This window comes from Peromyscus californicus, unplaced genomic scaffold (assembly GCF_007827085.1).
Source record: "Peromyscus californicus insignis strain IS unplaced genomic scaffold, ASM782708v3 Scaffold_9__1_contigs__length_137607984, whole genome shotgun sequence".
Classification (NCBI taxonomy): domain Eukaryota; kingdom Metazoa; phylum Chordata; class Mammalia; order Rodentia; family Cricetidae; genus Peromyscus; species Peromyscus californicus.
The window spans coordinates 58,795,448-58,822,174 of record NW_026294617.1 but is presented as its reverse complement, the minus strand read 5'-3'; the positions used below and the strand labels follow the sequence as shown (position 1 = coordinate 58,822,174).

The 26,727-nt window shown below is 40.1% G+C and overlaps 1 protein-coding gene across 5 annotated transcripts in view; it reads left to right on the top strand.

The window, feature by feature from the left end:
- Rapgef2 (Rap guanine nucleotide exchange factor 2) overlaps window positions 1–26,727 on the top strand; it is a 244,689-nt gene that overhangs the window by 116,453 nt on the left and 101,509 nt on the right. For 4 of the 5 annotated variants that reach the window (XM_052732159.1, XM_052732162.1, XM_052732161.1 and 1 more), the window contains one exon: window positions 1,887–1,904. The exons of the other annotated variant lie outside the window; for it this stretch is intronic. In XM_052732159.1, the coding sequence (XP_052588119.1) occupies window positions 1,887–1,904 (18 nt within the window). The remainder of the gene's footprint in view (window positions 1–1,886; window positions 1,905–26,727) is intronic. 5 annotated transcript variants of the gene reach the window in all.

Here is a 26,727-nt window from a genome sequence, read left to right as displayed (position 1 = left end):
CAAGACATGGATTGTGGGTGCTTTATATAAACTTCTACAGTCAGTTTAGAGCTTCGTTTTTCTTTCCTTTGTTTTCAAAACGGAAGGACCCTGAATTCTTATGCTAATGTCATAATGGAGAAAGTGGTTTAACTGTGCATGTGATAACAGAATGTGGCCATTATATGAAATTAGTCTATAACTTGGTAACTATTTTACGCTTCTCAGTTTTTCTTTCTGCAGATAAGCACAGTGGGAAATGTATATAGACTAGACCAAATTTACTCAGTGTTTAGTGACTTTAGGTTGAACATCTTTTATGCTTGTTCACACACTTATTTCTTAGAGAGATCGTGGTATTTAAATCTTTAACAGGGTTTTGAACACCATTCCATGCATGCACTATTTCAGTATACCATGGAGAATCATTTACTTGAGCTCTCGGTGAAGAACTGAGTTTTGTTTCCGACAGAGGCAGTTCCGTTTGTCTGTTGGAGAGACTTGAGTATCAGAAAGAAGAGAAGGGCTTAAAGAAGCTGGGCATGGTGGTGCCTGCCTGTTATTGTAGCGCTGGGAAGGAGCCAGAGGCAGGAGGATCACTGCAGGCTGGAGGCCCACCTGTTTGTTCTACATAGCAAATTCCAGGCCAGCCAGGGTTCAGACCAAGACCTTGAGTAAAAAAATAAAAAGGAAGGCTGAGGGAGGGTAGGAAGTCGCAAATGGTTTTCTCAAACTTGTTTTCACCCTCAGAAAGGCAGGCAAGTACAGACTTCCCTGTTCAGTGTTAACGTTGATTGGATTAACCTGATGGGCATGTGTGGGGCACTCAAGTTGGAGGGTCATATCATAGCCATTTCTCTTGTCTGCCCTGTCTTGTCTTTTATAGAATATTTCCTTCCCCTTCCATACATCATTCCCCTTTCTTGGTCTGTTTTTTTAAAATTTATTTATGTATTTATTATGTATATAGTGCCCTGCCCATCTACTTATTTATTTATTTATTTGTTTGTTTGTTTATTTATTTATTGTGTATGCAGTGTTCTGCTGGCATACAAGAAGAGGGCACCATATCTTATTATAGATGGTTGTGAGCCACCATGTGGTTGCTGGGAATTGAACTCATGACCTTTGGAAGAGCAAGCCAGTGCTCTTAACCTCTGAGCCATCTCTCCAGCGCCTGTCTTGGTCTGTTTTTTAAAATGTAGTTTTTTTGTGTTGTTGTGAGATTTTTTTTTTAAAAGTATTTTTTTAAAACAGTATATTATCTGGTCATACTTTTAGAAACAATTCAATGTTAAAATAAAAATTTTTATCAATAATTTATTTACTAATATGTGACTAATTGGTATAAATTTTAACTAAATGAATTAAGATTGGCAATATCATGGTTATAATTCAAAATACTAGGTCTTTTTTGAAGATAAGTTAAATATATATATATGTGTACACACACACACACACACACACACACACACACACACACACACACACACACACAATTTATTTGACCTAAACAGGTTTTAACAATGAAAACAAGATGTATTTTATATATTTGATAGACACTATAAAAAAAGACTTAGATGGAAACTATTATTCTTCATTTGTTGTGAGTCATATTGTTCATAACAAGATCTCTGTCTTGGAAAGAAGTTGACTAGTATAGTGGGCCTAGGGTGGAAAGCTGGTCTCAGAGAGTTGGGTTGCATGATTGTCCTTGGGATGAATCACAATAACTTTGCAGTGCATGGCTAAAGAACACATCACAGTACATACAGCCGATCTTATACTATCATTCTACACTGATATAAACATGATCTTCATTTGGGCCGATGCCGTGTGTAGCATGTCTGACAATGTTCCTCTTTTCCTTTCCTCCTTTATGGCACTCATTACATTCTGGCTCAAAGGAATGCACTAAATCCCAGGTATTGTAATCCGTGTGGTTTCTTAATACTAACCTAAGTTCGTGTGTGAGTTTGCAATGTTACTAATGAATTGTAGTGCTGATGTCGTTCACTCGGATTTGTCCTGCTGTGTTTCGCCCTGTTGGAGTGAAACTTGTGCACACCTTAGGAGTGCTGGTTTAGGTGGAGGTAGCACGGGAGGCTTCATTTGGGCTATCTGCAGATGGGCTGGTCTGTACCTGAAGAATACACGTGCAGTTTTAATTATTTTTAAAAATGAATGGAGCACTGTTATTCATTAACTTGTTTTGCAAATAAGAAAAAGACAGACATTGGAATTGCCTTGACTTTTTTTATTTTGTGGAAAAGCTCATGGGAAATTCCTTAGAAACTTATATTTGAATCGTTCTAGAGATGAAAAAGCAAGTTTAGAAATCCCAGTATATGAGAGCATTTGGGGAATATACTGGGGAAATTTCAGTTACATTCAGAAGCAAAAACAGGCATAGTTAAAAAAAAAATGGAGCTTCAAATCTCTTACTGTGTTTTCTTATTTGCACCTTAATTTTAACCAGATTTCATGCTTTGGTTTGCCTACATTTTAATTAAGAGGTCTAGCATACCCTATCTTGTTCCTTAACGCCTGCAATAACTAATCTGTGATTTTCAGAATTGGTCTTTTGAAGTTGTGGGTTCTGTTTGGCTCTCTAGAAGATGGTTGAGTAACAGAATCGTTTATGGCTGTGTTACTGTTCAGGAGCAAGGTCATGACTAATGAATTGCATTTCTATTGAGAGAATCTGTCATTAATATTTTTGGGTATTGTGGTAGCCTTGCTTCAAATGACAGACTATTTATATACACTTTAAAATTAAATGAAACAGTTCCTTTATATTCTGTACAAGAGGCTTCATGTTTGTATTCCACAAGTGACATGGCTGGTATAGATAGTGTTGCTTAGGAACACTGCTAATTGTATGTGGTTCGCTGGTGGTGTGGTGTGTGTGTACACGTGAACATAGGTGCATGGGTGGGTGTGTGCAAGTGTATGGAGCCCAGTGGGATAGTCTGTGTGACCCCCTGCCTTGTTCCTTTGCGGTAGGGCTTCTTGTTAAACCTGGCTCCTGCTTGTCTCAGCTGGGCTGGCAGCCAGAAAGCCCCAGTGGTCCTCTTGTCTCTGCCCTCAACAGTGCTGGGGTTTTAGGTGTGCACAGGGACAAACCCTGCTTCAAAATTATTTTAGATTTTTTTTCATTTTATTTTATGTGTATGAGTGTTTTGCCTGCATGTATGGATACACACCACCTGCTTTGCCGGGTGCCTGGAGAGTTCAAAAAGGGTGTCAGATACCCTGTAGCTGGAGTTAAAGACAGCTTTGAGCCACCACATGGGTGTTTAGGTATTGGGTATTGAGAACCAAGCATGGGTTCTCTACAAGAACAGTAGATACTCTTAACTGTTGAGCCATCTCTCTAGCTCCAACACACGCACGCACGCACACACACACACACACACACACACACACACACACACACACACACACACACACACACACACACAGCCCTTGCTGTTTCTTTGGGGGCTGGGGTCTGAATTTTGGTCCCCATTCTTAACCTCTGAGCCGTCTATCCAGCCATGACACTGCTAATTTTTGAATGATGTGATAAATCTAAAATTTTTTATCCAATTTTAACAACTGATGGATATATAATTTCTAAATCATACACGATTTAAAAAATGTTAGTGTTTTCAGTTTTTACCTGGAAAGACAGTACTTTAAGAATACATAATTTAATAGCTAAAAAATAATGCACAATGTAATTTTTTCCTTTTAATCCCCAATGTAATTTATCCTTTTTTGGCACGAAATATTAAGAACCTAATTTTGATTTAAAACTTGAATTTCAAACACACACAGTGATGTATGCTTTATGTACTCTTTTTAAAATTAGAAGTGTTGTAATAGTTTAAAACAGACTATGATGATTTTCCTCAGAATCATGAAGACTGAGTCCGTATAGAGCGTTTCCAGGACACTTTGCAAGGCAAGTGTGTGAGGTTTGCAGAGAGAATGAGTGTATTAATATGCAGCGAGAAGAGAACTCTCATTAGCATTTTCTAACGTTTTGATGAGTGGAGCTGCTTTTTTGATGAGTGGACATTGCCTTTTAAGGTGACCAAAAAGGCTTGAGCTTTCAGCCTCACAGTGAGCAGATTATGGAAGTGAGTCACACTGTTCTCAGCAGAGCCTGGTAAATTTGGGGTCAGCTCCTAAAAAGACATTCTTGGGACGTAACCAGCGTTGCTTTACCTTAAAGAGTGGGGTGGGAAGGAGAGCTTTGTCTGTTTTACCCTCTCATTACTTTGGGCCATTTCTGGATATTTGTACGGCAGGGATACCCCAGGTCCACGGTAAAGATGGAGAGGATGGGCGGTGGAGCTGAACGGCAGGAGGGATGGTTCACTCACGGTTGGAGTGATGTTGGAAGCTGGCACATACCTCTCCTGGTGTGTTTTATTCTCTCCTATTTTAGTGGGGGAAAGGGAGCTCTTTATTCTTCCAGGTTGGGAATAGTAAAAATGGCGCAGGAAGAAATCAGACAGGACACTACAGAAGACGTCTCCCACGCGTGGGTGTTATGATCCCCACTGAAGCGGGAGACATTCCTAGCTTCCAAGGCTGGTTAGAAAAATTAGAAATTCTCTACTCTTGAAGTTCTCATTGACACACTATTCCACCACTACTGCTTGCTCTCTAAAACATACCCCTGCTTCCTATAAATGTGAATATTGTACAAGATAAAGCATAGCTTCAAATTCTTAGTGAGGAAAATTGAGATAATGAAAACCTATTAATCATGGAAAAAGATGTTTCACATCTGTTCTGGTGACTTTTGTTTTCTACAAGCATCCTAGGTGTGTAGCTCTTCAGTAGGTCAGGTTATATTGTATTAATGTGTTGACTACAATGTGACCTTAATACTTTTTATTGCCAGCATCTGTAAAATGTGACATCGTTATAATAAGGTGACACATGTATGAGGCTTTGGAAGACCTTCCCTTCCTCCCTCCTTCCCTCCCTCCCTCCCTCCCTCCCTCCCTCCCTCCCTCCCTCTCTCTGTCCCTCCCTCTCTCTCTCTTTCTTTCTTTTTTATAAGATCAGTTGATCTCTCTGTCTCATTTATTTATTTAGGGACAGGATCTCACTGGCTAGCCTGGAACTCACCATTGTAGATCAGGCTGGCTTTACCTCATAGAGACCCACCTGCTTTTGTCTTTTGAGTACTGAGATTAAAGGTGTATGCTACCATGCCTGGCTATAAGGGTTTTCATTTGTTTGTTTTCTTTCTTTCTTTTTTTAAATGGCCTATAAGATATCACCATTTTTTAGCATATATCTTACACATTTCTAAATGAGATTAAAAAAAATCTTCCATGTTTTAAAAGTTAAATTTGTTTTTAATTCATGCATAAAACCTGATAATTAAACATGTTTGTGAATACATTATAATTTTTTAAACATGTATATTCATTGTGTGATGTTTAAATAGGAGAAATATAACAGTATTTTCAAGCATACATCATCATTTTATAGCATTTTTTAAAGAATAGATTTAATTTGGTGTTTCCAGTTAAGGATTTCCTGGTAGGCTTGGTTTTAAAAGTTATTACTTATTGAAATAAAAAGTTTACAGCAGTCAGTTTTATACACATTTTTGATACAGATTTTTTGATTGAGCTATTCTTATATTAGAAATCTAAGTATTTTCACTCATTTCATGGTTTTGCTTTCTTACTTCCTGGCTTTCAGATGTCTCCTTAGTTTGATCTAGTTTGATCTGCTGTTTAACTGTAAGAAAATACACTTTACGTTAGATGTCAGTGACTTCCCTTTTTAGTGAATTTCCTAGAAAATTAAGAACTTCAGAGTTTACCTTAGTTCATGTCTCTCCTGGCTGTAATTTATTTATATATTTAAAAATGTATTTTAACACACATAAACCTATGTAAGTGTAGGGTCAGTGTGAGAACTATTTTTAAAGTTTTTATCCCTTTATTTATCCCTCCAGCATTTGTTTGTGAAGCCAAAGCATTTGTTTTCTCTGGTGTTATCATTGTCTTTCTGTGGATTACAGTAGGATAGGGTTTCCAGAAAACTGATCTATGCTGTTTCCTTCGTCATTCAGGAAAAAGTCAGATTTTATTCTATAGACTTGTTTATTTGTCACACAGTCATTGGGTGCCCATTGTGTGTCAGACTCAAGTGATTTGCCCCCTTGACCTTGCAATTTCACAGGGAAATGTGGATAATAAAAATACAGGACAATGTAGTGTGGAGGACAGACACTGGGCCCCTTGCAGAATCAGGAATGGCTTTCATATCAGCCACAATGTAATGGCTGTGGCCAAAGGAGAAATCGTATAGAATTCCATTTGCTCAAACACTAAAGGAAATCCACGTTGGGGAAGCCATGTGGAAAAATGAACACCAGAGCGGCCAGAGAAAAGGTTGTGACACTCTGGGGTTCACTTTTTAGTTTTCCTTTTTGGTTTCGAGACAGGTCTTCTCTGTGTAGCACTGGCTGCCTTGGAACTCGCTCTATAGACCAGGCTGGCCTCTTAACTCAGATGTCTGCCGGTCTCTGCCTCCTGAGTGCTGGGACTAAAGACGTGCTGCCCTGCTCAGAGGCTCACTTCTTGATGAATTTATCTGTTCCAAGCTGGATTAGGGAAGACCCCCAAGGACCTGCTTAAGCTGTGGAAATGGAAATAGTGTTTGAACTTGACAACAGAGATAAGACCCAAGGGTGAGGAGTCAAGCTGACGATAATAGAAATAGGAGCTGGAGAGGGTCGTAGTAGTTTCTCATCAGACTGCCTGTTAGATTTATACGGAGGCACTGTTATTTGTTAAGCGGTGCTGTTTACCGTGCGAGATAAGCCACGAGGCACAACAAAACCCACTGTAAGAGTGGGCCGGGCGGTGGTGGCGCATGCCTTTAATCCCAGCACTCGGGAGGCAGAGGCAGGCGGATCATTGTGAGTTCGAGGCCAGTCTGGGCTACAGAGCGAGATCCAGGAAAGGTGCAAAGCTACACAGAGAAACCCTGTCTCGAAAAACCAAAAAAAAAAAGAGTTTATTAGGGAAAGGAGACAGAAGAGAATGTGCTTAGGCCTATGGAGATTGTGCAGGAAAAGAGAGGACAAAGGGAGGAGGAGTCTGTGACCCACTTTTTATGACCCCCCCCCCCCGCACATGCGTGTATAGGCTCACCTAGCTACGCTACGCATGCACATAGATTGCGTGATCATGTTCCACGCAAATTACGCGATCACGCAGCGCACACATTACATAGGACATAAGGGATGACTAAGCCTCTCGCTTGGCTACTGAACAGAGCGTGTGCGGTCATGTAGCAACACTGCCATCCTGCAAATAACAACCCTGAGACTTATTATTAATTATGAAAGCTCGGCCTTTAGCTTAGGCTTGTCTCCTTTTCAACATCAATTAACCCATTTATATTAATCTCCATTTTATCGTGTGGCGTTTCCTCTCTTCCATCTTGAACCTCCCGTTTCCTCTCTGTGTCTCCTGGCTTCTCCTGTGTGCCTAGATCCTCCTCCTCTTCCTTTCTCTCCCTGGAAATCCCACATCTACCTCCTGCGTAGCTATTGGCTGTTCAGCTTTTTAGTACACCAGTCACGGTAATACCATCTTTACACAGTGAACAAATCTCCCACAACACAGGAGAGACCTCAGTGAAGAAGAGCCCCGCTTGCAGAGGCCCCATTTCATCTCAGTCCCACGTGACCGCTCACAGCTCTCTGTGACTCCACTTCCAGGGGATCTGATACCCTTTTCTGTCCTCTGTGAGCACCAGGCACACATGTGGTACATGGACATACACGCAAGCAAAGCACTCATACATATACATAAATCTTGAAAAAAGAAAATAGGTGTGTGACAAAAATGAAACTTTCAAGTATCTCTCGTTCAGCAGTTCTCCACCTGCATGTCGGATATTTACATTATGATTCACACCAGTAGCGAAGTTACAGTGATGAAGTAGCAACAGAATAATTTTCTGGTTGGGGGTCCCCACAACATGAGGGACTGTGTTAAAGGGTCGCACGCAGCATTGGGAAGCGTGAGAACCACTGCTCTAGTTCATTCATTTCAGTTGGCTGGCCCGTAGTTCTTTCCTGCGCAGTAATGTTTAATGGTGGTGTTTCCATGTATAAGTACAAACACTTGCGTCTTAGTTTGAGGTAGATTAGTTTGAAACAAAGCTCTGTGTTTTGTTGTTGGACTCAAGCGTTTCCTCTCCCAGGCTGGTCTGTAAGGACCAGTGCGGCTGACCTTCAACTGCTGATCCCCCCGCCTTCACTTCCCAGGCCCTGGGATCTCTGGCAGGCACTGCCATGCCCAGTCGCTGCTGTACTGGGACTTACATCCAGGCCTTCATTCACGCTAGGCCAGCACTCCACCAACCGACCACATCCTTAGCCCAAAGCAGGTTATTCTTTAGTCCAGGAAAGCTGCATGAAACTAGGAAAGCAAACTGATGTTGAAGGAGGACAAAAAAGGGTGTGGGGTGAATATCAGTGAGGAGGAACTTGTCCAACCCCACCCGGGAAAGTTTGCTGGCTGATATAGATTTTATGCATGTGGATGCTTTGGATTTCACTCGTGTTTTTTTCCGAATGTAAAAAGTGCCCTTCGCATGCTCCTTGTGGGCAGGTTAAACTGGCTCCTCTTCACCCAGGTCAAGTTGCATTTTAAATCCTTCAGAAAGACCCCGATAGGAAGGTCTCCAAACAGTAGGTGGGAAAAATGGCACTGAACCTTCCTTACACTGCAATTGCTGGTGAGCTGCAGCTGTTAGAGCCGCTAGGTTGCTGTCACCCTCCTGGCTTTAGGGAGGAACCTTTTCTCTTTTTGCGGTTACAGTCAGGTATTTATGTTTAGTGGGGATTAAGACATGAAACCATAGAGCACAGATAGACATTGAAATGTAAATCACAAAGTAATTTAAGGCATAACATGATTTCTCACGCTATTAACAGCATGCATTGCAAATTCATGCGAGGCAGTTGAGAAGAGCAGGCAGTGTGCTGTTTACCCAAGTTTCAGCTTCTGCCGGAGGATTTCTATTTTTGTATATTACATCATCTCTGCTAGAGAACTCCGGTGTCCACTGGGATTTACTGTTCTTTCATGCCATTCTGAAAGAGAGCTTGTATTGATGTCATAATTGGACCTATCTTTCAGTTGAAAGTAATAACAGTGTTGTGTAGCAAGTCATGCAATATTTCAAGCCATTTGTTTGTCAAAAGGGATCAGTGCCACTTTGTCCTGCCTCTTACCGTGACCATGGGTAGCTCACTATCTCTGCCCACATGTATTTTAAATATAGTTGGCTAAAATTCCGCTTTGCGTGTTGCCACAGCAAAGATTCCTTTCATCTCTGCCAGCTTCAATTTTCATCATGTGCCCCTCCACCCCGCCCTGTTTCTAGCATGGGTTTTACAAGCTGATTTGAAAATTCTCCTCTTTGGACATACTGACTTTGCTGTCTTCTGCCAGTGCTCAATTGGCCTTGTTTTAGTCTATTTTCAGTGTGTATAATAGTAATTAGAAATGTTCTGAGTTTGGAATCCAGTGTTTAAAACAGTACTGATAGCCAGATGATATTGTTACCCTCCGGGAGACATGTTAGCATTTAATGGAATGTGTATATGCTAGGTTTTAAGACATTTGTGAAATGAAATAGTTTAATTATTTATATAACCATGACTTGGAAACATTGAATGATCTGCATACCAATGTAATGAATATGTATATAAATATGTATCTCTGTGTATATATTATTTCCCCCTTATTCTTGAACGATTTAGTGCCTATCAGTTATGTCTATTTGTGTTTTTAAATGATTAGGAGCAAGCCTCTGATACATTATTTTTAATAATAACTTTATTGAGGTATGTTTTACATAATACAGTCGTCTGTTTTGAAGTCCTTTTCAGTGATCTTTCTTGCTTAAAATAAGCAGCATGTAACATTATATTTGCTGTCTTAATGGCTTTTAAACAGACCTCCTGGTAATGTTAAGTAAGTCTGGAGTGGATTTTGAATTGATTTGAATTTATCCATTTCTTTGCTATGTTTTCTGATCTTACAGTTTCACGTAGACTGAAAAACGGGTTTGCGGGGAGATCATTGTAGAATGTAATGGAGGTAGTTTGAGTTTCTGTGTGGACTGTATGGGCTCAGGCGGAAGACAGGTGGTGCTTAGGTGTGATGTGGCCTAGACTAGAAGCAAAGACCAGGTGGCCCTGAAATAGAAGTTACGGATTTGGATAAGTAGAGGAGTAATTCAGATGCCAAAGACTGGGACGTGCGGAAGAAAACATCTGAGGGCAGCAGTAGTAAACCAGTGAGCTTCAGAACAATCTAGACAGCAGTTGAGTACCCAAGAAACAGCTTAAACCTCGAAATGTAGCATTTCCTTGTCATTAATTATAAGCATATTTGTACTTTGTGTAAGAAGTTTGAAACCAGACCTTTAAAAGGCTCTGGAAATGATCAGAACTTTGGGAAATACCAAGGGAAGGTTTTAGAGAAAGGGTGATTTTTGCCCTTTGTTTGTGGTAAATATGTCACCAGCTGAGTGGGATGGGCAGAGTAGCCTTGACCTTCCTGGTGTTGACACTGGCTTTACTAAACTGAGGAGCACCTGGCAGCTTCAGTTTGTTGTCCTCTGGGGTGACCTTTGACCTGACACTTAGCGTGTACCAACTTTGATGAGATCAGAAGAGCAGCTAACCTTTCAGCGGATTGTCAGTCCGAGGAGGGTTCTTCTCAGTCCAGCACTCTGCATTACAGAGATCAACAGCAGCTGGTAACTGTGGGTGGTTTTAAGGGGGACTCTTGGGCCCTTAAGTCTTACTCAGGCCTCCCAGGAGCTTTTGATAACACCAGGCTCTCCAGGTCATCATCCACCTCATTGGAAATTTAAAATGAGGGGAGAAATACAGCCTTAAATCCCAGTGCTCAGGAGGCAGAGGCAGGCGGATCTCTGAGTCCCAGACCAGCCTGGTCTACAGAGCGAGTTCCAGGGTTACACAGAGAAATCCTATCTCAAAAAACAAACAACAAACAAAAATGAGAGTATATATCCACTCCTCAGTTTAAAAAAGGGTATTAGTGGGGCTGGAGACATGGGTCGGCAGCTAAGAAGATGCAGGTTCAATTCCCACCCACATGGCACCTATCAGGCACCCATAGTTTGAGTTCCAGGGAATCAAATGACCTCTTGACCTCCTCAGGCACTGCATGCATGTGGTGCACGTATATACCTGCAGGTGAAACATCCACACAAATAAAATAAAATAAGCAAATCTAAAAAGAAATGTCTAAAGGGGAGTAAGTTGTCCATGTTCTTTAAAGAGACACCTAAGTACTTTATAAAACAAAAATAAGAACAGTTATACATTCCTAATGCGTGCTATTCTCGTATCTTCATCTGTGTGGATCTGTTGTAATACATTCTTTTGTTTGAAGACGGTAAGGTACATGAAGAAAGTCTGGCCTGATGCAGAAAGGGGATTACAAAAGGACAGAGTATTGTTAAGGTTTTCTTTTCTTTTCTTTTTTTTTAATAATTAGTCCCTGGCAAACCACAGGTCACTGTGAGCAGGGAAGCAGGTAAGCCAACTGCTAATCTTCACCTCTCCCTCTGCTCCTCCAAATCCAGTTCCCCAGTTTCATTCTCAGCTCAGTAGCAGACTTTCTGCTATGGCCTCTCTGAACTTCTGCCGCCATTTCTAGGGGACTGACTAAGCAGATCCTGGTGGAACAACCTGCTTTCCCCCCCTCCTGTGCACCCCTCAGCCATACCCCACCAACCCATTCCTATTCTTAAGTGTCAGCTCCCAATACCCAGAAACATTTTACCCAGAACCCACAGTGGCTACAACTATTGGGATCCCAGAAAAATTTTCTACCAGATAACACATAGCTACCCCACTCTGCTAAGAACCAGAGAGGGCAGCAGAAACCAAGAAACAAAACACCTACCCAACAAAGACAAAACCAGATGTCAGCACCTAGAATTACAATCTAGATGCCAGTATAACAACACAATCAATAACAGCCAGGATAATATGTCCACACTGGAGCCCGGCAACACTACTATAGCAGGCCTGGGTATTCCAACAAAGCTTCATGAAGTGCAAGAAAAAGATCTTAAAATAGCCTTTATAACTATAATAGAGGTCCTTAAAGAGGAAATGAATAAATGCCTTAAATCTATGAAAACACAAACAGTGGAAAGTAATGAACAAAACAGTTCAAAACCTGAAAATTGGAAGAGAGAATCTCAGGCATTGGAGACATGATAGAAGAAATGGATACATTGGATGTTAAATCTTAAAAAAAAATCTTGGCACAAATGTCCAGGAAATCTGGGATAGTTGAAAAGGCCAAACAAAAGAATAACAGGAACAGAGAAAGGAGAAGAAACCCAGGTCAAAGGCACAAAAGTTTTCAACAAAATCATAGAAGAAAATTTCCCTACCCTGAAGAAGGAGGTGCCTATAAAGGTACAAGAAGCATACAGAATACCAAATAGACTGAACCAGAAAAGAAAGTCCCCTGCTACATAATAATCAAAACACTAAATGTACAGAACAAAGAAAAAATATTAAAAGCTACAAGGAGAGAAGACCAAGTAACACATAAAGGCAGACCTATTAATTTTGTTTTGTTTTTCAAGACAGGGTTTCTCTGTGTAGTTTTGGTGCCTGTCTTGGATCTTGCTCTGTAGACCAGACTGGCCTTGAACTCACAGAGATCCGCCTGCCTCTGCCTCCCAAGTGCTGAGATTAAAGGCATGCGCCACCTGGCTGCCATACCTGAATTCTCAGTGGAGACTCTAAAAGCCAGAAGGGCCTGGACAGATGTTCTACAGACTCTTAAGAGACCACAGATGCCAGCTCAGACTCCTATACCATAGATGGAGAAAGAAAGACAGTCCATGATAAAACCAAAGAGCAATCCCAGACCAGCAAATAAAAAAAGGGGAAACACACACACACAGCAAAATAACAGGAGTCAACAAATACTGCTCTCTCAGTATCAGTGGTCTCAATTCCCCAATAAAAGGAGACAGACTAACAGAATGGATGCGGAAACAGGATCCCTCTTTTTGTTGCATCCAAGAAATACACCTTAACATCAAGGATATAAATCACCTCAGAGTAAAAGTATGGAAAGACATTCCAAGCATAATGGACCTAAGAAGCAAGCCAGTGTGGCCCTTTTAATATCTGACAAAATAGACTTCAACCCAAAACCTCTTCTGTTTCTTCACACCTTATATACCTTATATACCTTTCTCTGCCCAGCCATGTCATTTCCTGGGATTAAGATCATGTGTGTCCTTAATCAGAAGAGGTTGGGGAAGGACTCATCAGAGGAAAAATCCACCAAGAGGACATTGCAGTTCTTACACAAGTGCACCCAAGTTTGTAAAAGAAACACTACTATAGCTAAAAATCACATATTGACCCTCACAAACTGATAATGGATCATCCAGACAAGAACTAAACAGAGGAATGCTGGAACTAACACGTTATAAACCAAATCGACCTAACCTATTTACAGAACATTCCACCCAAACACAAAAGAACATACCTTCTCACCAGTTCATGGAGTTTTCTCCAAAACTGACCACATATTCAGACACAAAGCAAGTCTCAACAGATGTAAGAAAATTGCAATAACGCCCTGCATCCTGTCTGACTACTACAGATTAAAGCTGGGTATCAACAACAGAAACAACAGAAGACTTACACACTCATGGGAACTGAACAGCTCACTGCTGAATGAAATATGGGTCAAGACAGGAAAGAAATGAAAGGCTTCCTAGAATTGAATTAAAATGGATATACAACACACCTAAACTTTTGGAACATAGTGAAGACAGTTCTTAAAGGCAAGTTCATGGCATGAAGTGCCTACAGAAGATATTGTAGGGATCTTATACAGTAACTTAATAGCACACCTGAAAGCTCTAGAACAAAAAGAAGAAATATCCAAAAGGAGTAGACAGCAAGAAATAAAATCAGGACTGAAATCAATAAATAGAAACAAAGAACAGAAAACAATACAAAGAGTTCTATGAAAAAAATAAGATTGACAAACCCTTATCTAAATTAAGTAAAAGACAAAGAGATTATATTCAAATTAACAAAATTAAAAATGAAAAGTAGAATATAACAGACACTGAGGAAACCCAGAGAATCATAAGGATATACTTTAAAAACCTGATTGTGGTGATATATTGTGTTTCCTAATAAACTTGCCTGAGGATCAGAGGATAGAGCCAGCCAGCCACTAGATTAGACATAGAGGTCAGGCAGTGGTGGCACACACCCTTAATCCCATCACACAGGAGGCAGAGATCTGTCTGGATCTCTGTGAGTTCAAGGCCACACTGGAAACAGAGCCAAGCAGTGGTGGCACCCCACCTTTAATCCCAGTACTGGGAAGCACACCTGCCCTTAATCCCAGGAAATGACATGGCTGGGCAGAGAAAGGCACATAAGGCATGAGGAAATAGGAACTCACTCTCTTTAGGCTGAGGATTTCATAGAGGTAAGAACTAGTGGCTGGCTGTTCTGCTTCTCTGATCTTTTCAGCTTTCACCCTGATATCTGGCTTTTGGTTTTTCATTATAAGACCATCTAAGATTTGAACAACACCTGTAATCCACCAATTTGGAAAATCTAAAAGAAATAAATTATTTTCTCGAAGCATACTGCTTACAATCAAGATGAGATAAGCAATTTAAAGAGACCTATATAACCTTAGTGAAATAGAAGCAGCTATTAAAAATCTCCCAACTCAAAAAAAAAAAACCAAAAAACACCTCAAGGCCAGATTAGTTTTGTGCAGAATTTTACCAGACTTTCAAAGAAGAGTTAATGCCAGTACTCCTCAAATTATTCCACAAAATAGAAACAGAAGGTTTATTTCCCAATTCATTTTATGAGACCACAGTTACCCTAATACCCAAACCACATAAAGATGCAACAAAGAAAAAAAACTACAGACTAATTTCCCCTGTGAACATGGATGCAAAAATAGTCAATAAGATACTTGCAAACCAAATCCAAGAACACATCAAAAAGATCATCCACCATCATCAAGTAGGCTTCATCCCAGAGATGCAGGGATGGTTCAACATCCATAAACTGATAAATGTTATCCACCATATAAACAAACTGAGAGATAAAAGTCACATGATCATGTCATTAGATACAAGAAAGGCCATTGATGAAATCCAACATCCCTTCATGATAAAAGTCTTGGGAAGATTAGGGATACAAGGGACATACCTCAACATAATAAAGGTAGTATACAGCAAGCCCATAGTCAGTATCAACTTAAATGGAGAAAAACTCAAAGCAATTCCACTGAAATCAGGAACAGTCTAAGGCTGTCCATTCCCTCTCTATCTATTCAATATAGTACTTGAAGTCTTAGCTAGAGTAATAAGACTACTGAAGGAGATCAAAGGAATACAAATTGGACAGAAAGAAGTCAAAGTATCTTTATTTTCAGATGATATGATATATGATATGATGTGTGTGTGTGTGTGTGTGAGAGAGAAAGAGAGAGAGAGAGAGAGAGAGAGAGAGAGAGAGAGAGAGAAAGAGACCAACCCTAAAAATTCCACTGGGGAACTCCTACACCTGATAAATGCTTTCAGCAAAGTAGCTTGATAGAAAATGAACTCAAAAAGAGAGGTAGCCTTCCTATATACAAACAACAAACGGACTGAAAATGAAATCAGGGAAATAACAGCCTTGACAGTAACCTTAAATAGTATAAAATATCTTGGGGTAACTCTTAATCAAGCAAGTGGAAGACTTATATGATTAAAAACTTTAAGACACTGAAGAAAGAAATTGAAGAAGATATCAGAAGAAGATCTTCCATGCTCATGGATTGGTAGGATTAACGTTAGTAAAAATGGCCATCTTAACAAAAGCAATCTATAGATTCAATGCTATCCCCATCAAAATTTCAACACAGTTCATCACAGATCTTGAAAAGACAACTTTCATGTGGAAAAACAAAGAACCCAGGATAGCTTAAAAAATTAAATAATAAACTATGAGAGGTATCACTACCCCAGATTTCAAGGTGTATTACAGAGCTATAGTAATAAAAATATGTGGTATTGTCACAAAAACTGACATGTTGATCAATTGAATTGATTTGAAGATCCAGACATAAATCCACACATCCATGGACACCTAAGTTTTGATAAAGAAGCCAGAAACACTCACTGGAGAAAGGATAGCATTGTGAACAAATGATGCTAGTCAAATTGGATCAGCTGCATGTAGAAGAATCCAAATGGATCCATACTTACCACCCTGCACAAAACTCAACTCCAAATGAGCAAAGACCTCAATATAAAACTAAATACACTGAACCTGATAAAAAAAGAAAGTAAGAATAACCTTGACCTCATGGCACTGGAAAAGACTTTCTGCACAGAACATATTAGCACCAGCAATATGATCAGTAATTAATAAATGAGCCCTAATGAAACTGAGAAGCTTCTGTAAGGCAAAGGACACCATCATTCAGACAAAGTGGCAGTCTGCAGAATGGGAAAAGATTTTTAGTAATTATGCATCTGATAGAGGGCCAATATCCAAAATATATAAAGAACTTTAAAAACTAGATATCAAGAAAATAACCCAACTAAAAAATGGGTACAGATCTAAACAGAGTTCTCAAAAGAGGAAACTCAAGTGGCTGAGAAACACTTAAATGTTTACCTTTCTTAACCATCATGGAAATGCAAATCAAAATTTCTTTGAAATTTCATCTTACACCTGTCAGAATGGCCACAATCAATAAAATGAGCAACAGCTCATGCTGGCAAGGATGTGGAGTAGCAGAACACTCCTCTATTGCTGGTAGGAGTGCAACCCCATATATATTTTATATAGCCACTATGAAAATCAGTGTGGCAGTTCCATAAGAAGATGGGACTTGATCTGCCCCAATATCCAGCTATAGCACTCTTGGGCATGTACCCCAAAGATCCTTCATTCTACCATAGAGAGTTCAGTGGCAGTGTGTGGTTAGCATGGACAAGGTTCTGGTGGTTTCAAACTTTACCTTCTTCCAAAAAACAAAACAAACCATCAACCCTCCCCACAACACCAACCAGAACAAACAAACAAAACCCAAGAAAAGGAAGTTCTGTCAGATTACCCAAGTCTGAATAGCTTAGCATTTCCATTATTTGCTTTGTTTGGATAAAAATGAGTTCTATTAAGACAGGGGTTATGCCACACTCAGAACTCAAATAAGTATGCCTGTTTATACCTTGAAACAACCGAACCATGACGCCTTTGAGTGTGACAAAAGGCCTATATGCGTGCTTTCCATTGTTTCATATCGAAGGAAAAGATGGTGACTGTTACTGCTTCATCAGGGATGTGTGTGTGTGTGTGTGAGAGAGAGAGAGAGAGACAGAGACAGAGACAGAGAGACAGATCCAGAGAGAGAGAGAGAGAGAGAGAGAGAGAGAGAGAGACAGACAGACAGACAGACAGACAGACAGAGAGAGAGAGAGACAGAGAGAGAGGAGGGGAGGGGGAGGGGAGGGGAAAGGAGGCTGGCTATTTGGTCAACTTAAAGAAATTGACTCATGGGCTGGAAAGATGACTCAGGGTAAAAATACTTGTTCTTGCAGAGGATACAGGTTCGATTCCCAGCGTTGACATGACAGCTCACAACTGTCCATAACTCCAGTTCCAGGGCATCGAATGCCCTCTTCTGACTGCTGCGGGCACCAGCATGTGGTACACAGACGTACATGTAAGCAAAATACTCATAAAATAAATCTAAAAATTAACGAGAAAAACTGGTGCATGCTTCTATGGAGGCTGGCAAGTCCCAAATCTACACCGGTTGGAGCATGACTCAGCATATTGTGCAGCCATGCACGTGTCCAGACATGTGCAATCGGTGTCTCTCCCTTTATCATCTTAGGAGGTACTGCCTCTCTCTCTCTCTCTCTCTCTACACACACACACACACACACACACACACACACACACACACACACACACACACACACACACATTAGTTGTAAAGCCCAAAGAAAATGAAACCACGGAGCCCCACATAGGTTGTTTACTTCTTGAAGATGGTATCAGAACATCGTACCAGGCTGTTCTTGGAGCCTATGCATTGGGCCCTTCTTGTTTGTTTTTGAATGACTCCTCCACTTTATTTCTTTTTCCCTTAATTTCCTTATACAGAGTAGGAGGCAGAAACAAGAAGATCCCGAGCTAAATATGAATGGGATTAAAATTTTACAATGTTTTAATGTTGAGTAATGTGTTCATACTAGTTAGGTTTTGGGCAAAACTTGACACAAACTAGAATCACCTAAGAAGATGGAACCTCAGTTGAGAAATTGCTTCCATCTGATTGGCCTGTGGGCATATCTGTAAGGTATTTTCTTGAATAATGACTGAAGTCTCAAATAAACCCATTCCTCCCCAAGTTGCTTTTTGGGTTAGTATTTTATCACAGTAATAGAAAGTAAACTAGAACAATGTTTTACATACTTTTTTTTATGTGTAACCAAAGGTCTTTCTGTAATTATTACATACAAATTTTAATTACTTTATTTGGCATTTCCTATTTAGAGCCTTTTCTCCTTTAGGAATCTTATTTTTGAACTTCCTTTCTCCCTGAAAGGCCCTAGACTCAAGCTATCCATTTAAGGTGATGATTATGACCTGTGAGGTATCTGTTGAGTGTAGTCAGATTTTTCTTTCCCACCTGTCAGTTCTCAAATAATTGGCATGGAGATTTAATATTAATTATAAATACTCAGCCGATAGCTCAGGCTTATTATTAGCTAACTCTTACCTTTTAAATGAACCCATATTTCTTATCTGTCCTCTGCCACATGGCTGTACCTTCTTCCAGCATGGCATGTTCATCTTGCTTCCCTCTGTGTCTGCTCCTGATACTGAGAGACTCCTCAGACTCTGCCCTTCTTCCCAGCATTCTCTCTGCCCCGAAAATCCTGCCTAGCCATCGGCCAATCAGCTTTTTAACAATGAGAGCAATACATATTTACAGTATACAGGGATTGTTCCACAGCAGTTGAGTAAGCTTTGAAGCTGGGGTGTGCCACCAGGTGTAGTTGTCTACTCCTGTAATTCTAGTCCCCAGAGGCAGTGGTAAGGGTGTGCTATGAATGTGAGTACAGCCTAGTCTACAGAGTGAGTTCCAAGCCAGCAAGGGCTCCATGGCAAGACCCTGTCTCAAAAAAACAACGTGTCAGCATAGTGAAACTAGTTTTAATTCCTCCTTGCATACGCCACCCATTACTATAAATAGTTTAAACAATGTTCTTGAACAGTTCAGGATAATCTAGTTTATTACAAGCTGTTTCTACTTAAATAAACCAACAAACGAATGATAAAGCAAACCAATCCAGAACTGTGGTTTTAACTCATGTTTTTTTCAGTGTTTCTTGTTCCCTGTTGTGAATATGTCATCATCCTTTTTCCATGGGTCCCTCTTGTTCCTTTGTATGAAGATGCTGTCGTCGGTCTTTTGCTACCTCTTGTCTGAGTTAAGACATGGTGGCTAATTTCCTTTGTCATCACAAAGTGTGTCTAACTGCTTGTGCTGTGCCCTGCAGTCCACACTGATTCACAATCAGCTTGGAAAGCAAAATAAACCCTGAGAGGACAGAGCCACTCTTGGAAGGGGCTGGTGGCACTCTCCATGCCTTTCCTCAGGATCTGGTGTCTCCCTGTGCAAAGGGATGCCTCTAGGGAGGGTTTATGCACCCTTCCTCCTTTGGAAAAAATTTCTATTTTAAGTAAACTCTGTTCTTCCACATGCTTTGACTTCTTGGTAAATAATACCTTTTTTTTTTCTAGGAGTTTGATCTTAGTATTGCTATCTTGTTAGTGTTTGGCTTTGTTTTTTATTATTACCATTGAATTGATGGGGAAATATTTTAAATTATTGATTCAGTGTGCTTTTCTTTGGCTTTTTGTCCTAGAAGGAACCATTTATTTCCTATTAAACACAACCTGATAGGAAAGTAGGTTTGGTTATGTTTCCTCTAAAGCAGCTCTTCAGTAAGCCTGTCCTCTGAGGAACAGACTCTCCTTAATGTCTAGGGCATTGCTGAACTGGCCAAGATAATTTCTGAAGTTCACTTGTGGCCTCTTGTTTCTAGTCCTGTTCACGTTACATCTTGGGTGTCAGTTGTGGACTCAACAAATTGTGGCATTCTTCCCAATGTGGTTTTAGGTTTATGTTTGTGTGTTACTTTGTGTAATGCTCCGTGGGAGAGGTTACAGTATTATAGCTCCCTTGAGTCCGATGCACATGTGTACTTACTCGTAGTATTTCTTAATTCTAACTGACTGATACATAGAATTAAATATTCTGGTATCATCCTTTGTTTCTAAATATCAACATTGTAGTAGAGGCTATCATTTGAAAGTATAGCTGACTGGATAAGTAATTACATGGGAGTTAAAATGCTCTGTTTGAGTAGTTAGGGGAGAGAGACACTAAGTGTGTGGCTTTGTTCATAATGTATGTGAGAGAAGATTTAACATGGTCTTAAACATGTGGTCATTTTTCAAAAAAGCATTTAAAAATTTTATAGCATATAAAAGATTTTCTATTTAGTGATACTCTGTATTTTAAATTATTTTTCGATCATTTCTTTTTTAAGCATTAAGACAGAAGGGCTGGAACACCTTAAAGTCCATTGATTAGTTCTTCCATTTAAAATTGCCATCATCATTTTTTTTAGAATGAGAACCATTGAGCCATTATGAAAAGTACTTGGATTCTTATTTATAAATATTAAGTTGTTTAGGAATAAAAAGAATTGTCTGTTAATAGTCATTTTCCAGACTGGAGGGGGTAACTCATAGTTAGGTTGTTTGTTTGCTAGTATTCATGAAGTCTTTGAGTTTGAATAGTAAATACATAAAGAAATAAAAATTTTAAGTAAGTAGACCTCTTGAGAACGATATCTTGTTTTCCATAGTTTATGCTTTTTTTTTTAAACAACATGAGGTCTCCTGGGTTTTATGTGGATACTCTTGGATCAGACCTGCAGACCTGACATTCGTTTATACTTTTAAGAGTGGTGGTATCGGTCTCCCTGCACTAACGGTTCTGTATGAGATCAGTGTGAGGCTATTGTTTCCAGCCATCTCTAAGACATTAACCGCTGAGTTGGCCCAACCTTCAGTGCATGAGGCATTTAGAATGATTTTGAAAGGAATAAAATGACCCTTCCTGAGTGTTTATGATGTACAGATCTGTTAGATGTTTGTCAGCTGAGCCCTCAGTTCAACCCACTTGGCCAGATCGCCCTCTCTAGGAGCCAAGCTCACAGAGGGCAGTAGGTGAAGTGATATGTCCGCTCTCCATGGTTTCCTGCATGTAGTAAAGGTTTAGTCATGGTGTCAGACAGTCCGTGGGGCTATTTATTTTAAAAAATGAATTTTATAGCCACTGTTTCTTAATACCATTTAAACTTAGGATTTGATTTGAGATAAATGTCAATTAGTTCAACTAGTTTAGATGCCTACCTCTTAAGTATCTTTTAAAGAAATAGACACCATCATTCAATTGTCCAACCTGCAGAAACAGTTATTTTTGTGCAGTGATAGGCTTTGGCTCACTCACTGTTTTTTTTTTTTTTTTTTTGGTTACAAAATTTTTCTCCCCTCTGAGGACTATCCATAAATTGCTTTCTTCCCTCACCTTTAGCCTTTCTAATTCATTCCAATACAGGAATGAGCTCTTACTAGTAAGTAGTAGCACTTTATAACAAAGAGACGACTTAACTGGCGTGTCTTAAAGTGTAGGCACCAGCACTATAATAGGGAAAGTAAAAAGTCTTGATGAAAGTCCTCTCACAGGTATATTCTTATTGAGTGTGCTTGTGGGTGAGTGCATATGTGTTGTGGTGTGTGTGTGTGTGTGTGTGTGTGTGTGTGTGTGTGTGTGTGTGTGTGTGTGAAGTCAAGATAACCATGGTTGCCACTCTTCAGGCACCATCTCCATCCATCCATCCATCCATCCATCCATCCATCCATCCATCCATCCATCCACCCACCCACCCACCACCCATCGATTCTGAGGGAATGTCAAGCTCTCATGGGTCTGGTGCTTGCCAAGTAGACTAGGCTTGCTAGGCAGAAAGTCCCAGGCATTCACCTGCCTCCACTTTCCCAGCACAGGGATTATAAGCATGTGCTACCAAGCCTGACTTCTTTATGTGAATTCTGGCAGTCCAACTCAAGTCGTCATGCTTGCGAGGCAAGTACTTTCCAACTGAACTATGCCCCTGCCCTTGTATATGTTTTAATTCTTAAATAGTGTATAGTTGTTCAAACTTAGTCATTGCCTGTGGAGATGAAAAATACCTCTCATAAAGTTGCTTGCTTCTCCATAGAAAATATTACAAGTATTTAGGTAACTTAAGAATATTGAAAGAGCACAAGTCATGTAGGGAGCTAAAAACCTTCTATAACCAGGCCAGGTGGTACAGGCCTGTTGTTCCAGCTAATTAGGCATTTGAGTCAGGATGACAACAAGTTCATGAATTGTAAGGGTTGCAAAGTGAGTTCAAGGCCAGCCTGGGCAATTTAATGAGAATGTTTCAAAATGAAAGTAAGGAGAGGTGTATTGGTGTATTGCTATTGTGTAGTGTGCACAAGGCCTGGGGGTCAGTCTCAATACTATTTAAAACAAATACCGAGTTTACATCAATAAGATCTTTTCTTCTAACCTTCTGTCTCATATTGCTCTTTCTTCTCATTTGCTACTCCCTGGTGTTCGGTTACAGCCATGTTACTTAAGAACATGGCTAGGATTTGAAGACTCTCCCAACTGGACCATTTAAGTAATATGGTTCATACATTGCCTTTCCCCATAACTGCCGTCATTTATTCTTTAAGACAGTGATTCTCAACCTTTGGTTCATGATCCCTTGGGTGTCAAATAGCAGATATCCTGCATATCAGATATTTACATTGCAATTCATGACAGTAGCAAAATTGCAGTTATGAAGTAGTAATGGAATAATCTTATGGTTGAGGGTCACCACAACGTGAGGTGCTGTATTAGAAGATCACAGTATTAGGAAGATTGAGAACCACTGCTCTAAGATTTCAAGTTACAATGAGTTCTGGTATCTGAGAGATGGTCCTGTAGGTAATGTGTCTCAGACTTGTATCTTCCTGTGTGCTACAGAGTGAGAACTTGGAAAATCCTAACAGTTACTCTTTCTTACAGGAAAGAGCTAAATAGTAATCTCTCGTATAAGCTGGACACGGTAGCTTATCCTGTACTGTAATTCTTGGTACTAGGGAGGCTGAGGTAGACGGATCATTTGACTTGAGCCCATGATTTCAATAGCAGCCTGGCCGACAGAGTGAAACATCATCTTAAAAAAATTCTAAAGAAACCCTTCCTAATGTTTAGCTGAAACTTATCTGCACATAATCTTAGCTTAAGTTCTAGATCTCTTTTAAAAGAAATACAAATGGATTTCCATTTCATTTTTCTATTTCTTTAAATAAAAATTAATTTAAAATTTCATTATGAGGGTTTTTTTTTAGTATTTCTGTTATATTTTCTTTTATTGAAAGTAGATTTTTTTTTATACAATATGTTCTGATCATGCTTTCCTCTCCTCCAACTCCTCCCAGTTCCTCCCCACATCCTTTCCCATCTGGAACCACACCCTTTCTGTCTCTCATTAGAAAACAAAAACAGGTATCCAAGGAATAATAATAATAAAATAAAATAAAACAAAAAACAAGTCAGGATAGGACAAAACAAACAGGAGAAAAAGAGCAAAAGCAGGAGAAACACATATGATGCAGAGCCACCTTCATTCAGACACACAGGAACCCCCTAAAAGCATAAAGCCAGGAACTATAATGTATATACAAAAGAGCTGTAAGGTTACAAACAATTCCTTGACACAATTATGAGACAAAGAACCTCCAAAGATACCACTGAGTTTCTTTAGTGTCGGCCATCTCCTGCTGGGTGTGGGGCTAGAGGGGTTGGGGGACACGGGGGGTGGGGGTGGGGGGGGTGGGGGAACAAACCTAAACACAGACAGCCAAGGCATGTAGGAACTCACAGAGATGAGGGGCCTTAACAGGTCTGCACCAGATGAGGCCCTAGAGCTGAGGCCCCACATGCCTCCATCCCTAACTCAGAAGCCACCTCCAGGTGATAACCCCATTCTATTTGAATACAGCTGCTATGCAGGTCTCTTAAAAGAGCATTCTCTAAATGCATTCTCTTCCTTAAACCTACTCAACTCCTTACAGTTGTTCTAAATATCTATGGTGTTTTCTGCATGCCGGGCGGTGGTGGCGCCATGGCTTTAATCCCAGCACTCAGGAGACTGAGCCAGACAGATCTCTGTGAGTTCGAGGCCAGCTTGGTCTACAGAGCAAGATCCAGGATAGGCAACAAAACTACACAGAGAAACTGTTTCAAAAAGCCAAAAAAAAAAAAAAAAAAAAAAAAAAAGACTACAACATTTACACACTGCCTTTCCTAGGTTAGGAGAGCTAGGATGGGTTGCTGTCATTCACACAGCCCTTCAGCTCAGATGACAGCAGAATATCCTGTCTTCCTGGCTGTGGATACCGTACATCTGATGATATAGCCTGTAATTATATTAGGTTCTCAGTAATCAAGCTTGACACGTACAGAACCTTTTGGCTAGATCAGTTTTATAGACAACCCCTGTCCACCTCCCTAGCCCTTTCCTTCTCTAAGTGCAGAGCTTTATGTTCATCTCTGTGAAATGTGGATTTCCTTACTCTTCTTACCTATCTGGGTATAAAGCCCCTAATTTTACTAAAAATTAAATGAGTTATATTTATAGTTAACAAGCAAATTTATGCCCATTTCCTCATGTTGAGGACTGTAGTAACTTCCACATTAGTTGTGAAATGGAAGTGGAATTATTTAGGTGTTTATACTTTGTTTGAACAACTACTGTGTATCATGTTTTAGGATCATTATGACATTATCAGAAATAAAATCCTCCGATGGTCCAGGACCTCAGCTAACCCATATTACAGTTCCTAATGCAGTATTTTCCTGTTTTTGTTAAATAATCAGAGCAGACGTTAGTGGCTCATTGTCTTCATGCAAATGTATTAGTCACAGAGGACTACAGTATAGGAAGCTAGCAGGGTAGGTATAATTCTACGTTTGGACTGTCGGCTTTCTGAAATATAGCAGGCAGCCCTGTGTGAAACCTTTGCTGGAGGAAAGGCTCTCAGGCATTTTCAGTCAGCGTTCAAGGACTCCACCTCTGAAACCTTGAACACTGCAAGGTTGAGGTCTGGCCTTTTCTTAAAATAGGTTCAAGGAAATGAAGTAAGCCTTATTTAATCTGCTATTGAAGTCTGCTCACTTTTCAGACAAGTACATTTCTAAAAGTCCAATGTTGGAAATTCTGGTGACTCACCGGCCTTGTTCCTGTTTCTCTGCTGGTCTCCACACTGTCATCTTTTAACCTTTTTCTTCTCAGTGCTGTATATGAATGTGGGACATAGTAATTACAGGTTGGCTACCACCTTAGTTTCTCAGTTATGAGTCACATACATTGTAAATCGTTTGTTGTCAGGAAGTTTTATTTTTTGAAGAGAGAAACCACCTAAAATACAGATTCCTTCAGAGTATGTCTCTGGAGAGTATCAGGCCATTGTTATGTGTACTCCATTAGATAATTCTGACATAGCTTCCAGGGGGTTTAAAGCCTGCATTTAATTTAGATTCAATTGAGATATTTAGTTAACATTTTCTTGGTGTCAGGCAATGTGCCTACTTTTATATTTTATTTCATAATTAAGTTATTTTTAATAATGAATTGGAAGCACCATTTTATAGATTAACTCTGTGACCACTTCCAGTGGGATGTGTGAAAGACTAATCTGAAGTATACTCAAGGATGAAATAGATGATGTGAAAATGTATGATTAAGATTTAAAGTGTTTGTCAGGAGGGACCTGATGGTTCAACCCTATGATCTCCATTGCTTGGGAGTCTAAAGCAGGAGGATCACAAATTCAAAGCTTAACAGAGTAAGTCCACATTCAGCCTGGGGATCTTCAGACTGTGTCTCAAGATAAAAGGAAGTGGTAGAGTGTGTGCCTAGCATGTGCAAGGTGCCAGGTTCAAGTACTACCTCCCACCTCCAAATCTTTCCTTTTTGAAAGATGTATTTGAGGGGGAGGGAAGTTTGAGAATGCATGTGTGTGCCTGCCTGTGTGAGTTTATGTTTACAATGTGAGTGTAGGTGTTTGTGGAAGGCTAGACGAGAGCATCAGGTCCCCTGGAATTGGAGTTAGAGGTGATGGTGAGACCCTTGATGCTGGGAACTGAATCTGTGTACTCTGTAAGAACAGTGAGTGCTCTTAAGCACTGGGCCAGTTTTTCCAGTCCAGTTTTTCTTTTTGAAAACTTATGGTAGTAGCATTGAAGACAGGGTCTTTCACTGATGCCGAGACTGCCCATTTTCAGTAAGGCAAACTACCCACCTGGTTGCCTGGAATCTGATGGTCTCCACTCCCAGAACTTGAGTTTCAGAAAAGGCCATGCTGAGGATCCAAACTCATGTCTTCATGCTCTCAAAGCAAGTGCTCTTGGCGGTGAACCATCTCCTTAGCTGCAGAACACAGTATTTTTGAATGTCACTTCT